The sequence below is a fragment of the Dermochelys coriacea genome, chromosome 14, assembly GCF_009764565.3.
Source record: "Dermochelys coriacea isolate rDerCor1 chromosome 14, rDerCor1.pri.v4, whole genome shotgun sequence".
In the NCBI taxonomy this organism is placed as follows: domain Eukaryota; kingdom Metazoa; phylum Chordata; order Testudines; family Dermochelyidae; genus Dermochelys; species Dermochelys coriacea.
The window spans coordinates 32456196-32459545 of record NC_050081.1 but is presented as its reverse complement, the minus strand read 5'-3'; the positions used below and the strand labels follow the sequence as shown (position 1 = coordinate 32459545).

The window sequence follows — 3350 nt, the reverse complement described above, 5'->3', positions numbered from 1 at the left end:
AGAACCCCCATTACTGACTCATATGTGATGGCTATTGCTAGCTCCAGGAATCAGAGTTAAAGTTGTGTTGCAGCAACAAGGGTGTACTTTAACTCTTCATTTCCTGGTTTTCAGAGGTTTAAGTTTAATGACTTCCTTCATTCTGGAAGGGCACGAGGCACCTCTGGGCAACCTTAACTCGGCTTTAACAAAGTTTTGGGGCATTTAATATGTGTGATGAAGAGAAAAAATATGGAGAAGAGTTTTTCTTTGAGGTTAGAAGTTCTATGCCCTCCAACTCGTTCCCTTTGAGGTTAAGAATTTAACACTCTTAACAATGTCCCAGTTTCCTACACATTGATTTAAAACCTCATCTGCAGAAATGTCCCTGGAGATTTCACCTTCTTGCATGAAGGATAAATAATGAGACAACAGAGACAACCACTTTTATACAAGGCACAAAGTACACCAAACAGGGCAACAGAACTAGGGCATCCAGACTGTAATCTGCTTATTGAAGGAAACCAAATACATGGAGAGGTGGCGTTTGAAGACGGACTGTAGAACCTGCATCCCAGCCCCGGAAATGCTGAACAAAGGGGTCATATCAAACGATTCTAGCTTGAAATAGACCTGTTTCAGAGGAGAATCAACCTTCGTTACTCTTTTCAGTTAAATCAGAATTGCAGATGGACAAGAGTGGGCAGCTAATAATGTCCATCCTCTCTGCTCACTGCTATATTTTACCTTTCAGAAGGTGATTTGCCTCACTGAGTTGTTGAGAAACTTAGTGATAGATAGATGCTAACAATTTTTTTAGCTGTATAGGCTGGGATTTTCATAGTCTCTTTACTGGGCACACAACTCCCAAAGGCAGGTTTGGAAATCTCAGCCTGAATCGTATATTTTGGAACCATAGGCATGGCTGTATCAGATCAGATCATTGATCCACAAGCAGTTTAAGAGGTAGGTGCACAGAGCATCCTTCTCCCAACTCATCCATTTAATTCGCCATTTAATTGGCTTATAACTCTAAGGCAGGGGGATTTATTTCCCTTCCAAACCTCTGAATTTTATTTTCGGTTTGTGTTTGAATTCTCGATCGTGTAGCTGTGGACATTCCTGTTACCCATGTAAATGCTCGGTCCTTTTAAATCATGGTTTGCTGCTCTTGGCTTGTGTTCTGCAGACCAGTGCTACGTGGTGTGGGAACTAACAAAGCAACCTCAGAGAGAACACATTTAATGGGGTTTCCAGATGTTTTCATGTTCTAGAACATGACAAATTCTGCAGACCCCTGAAGCTGACCAATTTCTTAAAAGCAAACACAAAAATGAAATAAAAGATTGGTGTTGTGCATTGCAAATGGCTCCCACTGCTTTCCATGCAGTTATGAATGCTGATATAACCTGTATTGCTACAGCATAGGTATACCTAGCCTGGTATTTCATGCCGTAAGTTCAGTGTCTATATAGAATGACAGTTTCTTTAAGCTGCTCTTCGAGAAGAGCAATAATCTGTTACAGAAATGGAGTTTCAGAGTAGCAGCTGTGTTAGTCTGTATTCACAAAAAGAAAAGGAGTATGTGTGGCACCTTAGAGACTAACAAATTTATTTGAGCATAAGCTTTCGTGAGCTACAGCTCACTTCATCGGATGCATTCGATGAAATGAGCTGTAGCTCACGAAAGCTTATGCTCAAATAAATTTGTTAGTCTCTAAGGTGCCACAAGTACTCCTTTTTTTTTGAGAAATGGAGTTGTCTGTCAATTTACACCTTGGGTTGCATTCCCCACCCAGCCATTCAGCTAATAACCAGCAGGAGAAGCAATTAAAAAAGAAGAAACGTAGCATTATTTGCTGACAATACATTAATCTTTAAATATATTTTTCATGTTCTCTTCCAGGGTATGCTCGATTTTCTGTAGATACTACCCATGGCCAATGCAGACTGGAGCAATAAAACAGCTATAGAATTCATCCTCCTGGGATTTGGGAATCTCCCTGAACAGCAAGGTCTTCTCTTCCTTTTGTTTTCAGTGATCTACATTGTGACCATGGTAGGGAACATACTCATCATTATACTTGTTGTAATTGATCAGCACCTTCACACCCCCATGTACTTCTTCCTGGGGAACTTGTCCTGCCTGGAAACCTGCTACACCTCAACTATCCTGCCCAGGATGCTGGTCAGTCTCCTGACGGGGGACAGAACCATCTCATTCAGAGGCTGTATTGTGCAATTTTATATTTTTGGAGTCCTAGTTACTACAGAGTGTTTTCTCTTATCTGTGATGTCTTATGATCGGTATTTAGCAATATGCAAACCACTGCACTATGGAGTCCGTATGAATGGCAGATTCTGTGTCCTTTTGGTGGCTGGGTGTTGGATAAATGGCTTTTTGGCTATTACCATGACAACATATTTGATGTCACAACTGCCTTTCTGTGGCCCCGGTAAGATTGATCACTTCTTTTGTGATTTCACCCCAATGGTAAAACTCTCCTGCAGTGACACCCACCTAATAGATTTTTGGGTGTTTTTCCTGTCAACTGCATGTTCACTGCCACCATTTCTACTAACTGTAATATCCTACGTTTGTATCATCACCTCCATCCTGAGAATCCCTTCCACCACCGAGAGGCAAAAGGCATTTTCCACCTGCTCCTCCCACCTCATTGTGCTTACAACTTTCTATGGGACTCTGATCATTGTTTATCTCCTACCCAAAACTAAAACGCTAAGAGACCTGAACAAAGTATTCTCTATCTTCTACACAGTCCTGACTCCCCTGGTCAATCCCCTCATATACAGCCTGAGAAACAGAGAGGTAAAAAAGGCCCTAAGAAAAGCAATCAGTAAATTTATAGATTTCATGAGAATTTAGAGAACATAAGGTCATTGTTTTAGCTGTCAATGAAAAGGCAATAAACTGAAAAGATTTATGAATGTGGGAAACAGATTTTTCTTTTTGGTGTTGTACGGTCATTTCTTCAGAATAGTTAGTGATGACTTGTCCAAAGAAGAATGGAGTTGCTAAGCCCAACAGAGTGAGATAATCAAGATTTCTCCAAGGTAAAAATCATTGGGTGATATCCTAACCCTGCTGAAATGAATGGCGAAACTCCCATGGACATCATTGGAGCAGGATTTCACCCATTAAAATAACATGCCATTCAAATGTAATTTACCCAGTGTACCTGCTTTGTACTGTACTTAACAAGTGTTATATAAATAGGCTTGGAAGGATTAGATTTTAATTTGTAAATATCAGTAAACATTGATTTCTCTGTACACACACCAACCAATGAAAAAATATTTCCATAGAAAATCATAGAAATCTACAGTCAAAGAAAGAAAAATGTTGCTTG

General features: G+C 40.1%; 1 protein-coding gene across 1 annotated transcript; it reads left to right on the top strand.

The window, feature by feature from the left end:
- Positions 1-1915: 1915 nt before the first annotated feature.
- Positions 1916-2866, top strand: LOC119843067 (olfactory receptor 11A1-like). The gene has a single exon (XM_038371967.1). The coding sequence runs from the start codon at positions 1916-1918 to the stop codon at positions 2864-2866; it is 951 nt and encodes a 316-aa protein (XP_038227895.1).
- Positions 2867-3350: the final 484 nt, after the last annotated feature.

Coding starts and splice junctions, on each gene's coding strand:
- LOC119843067 (XM_038371967.1), top strand. CDS start 1,916: ATGGCCAATGCAGACTGGAGCAATAAAACAGCTATAGAATTCATCCTC.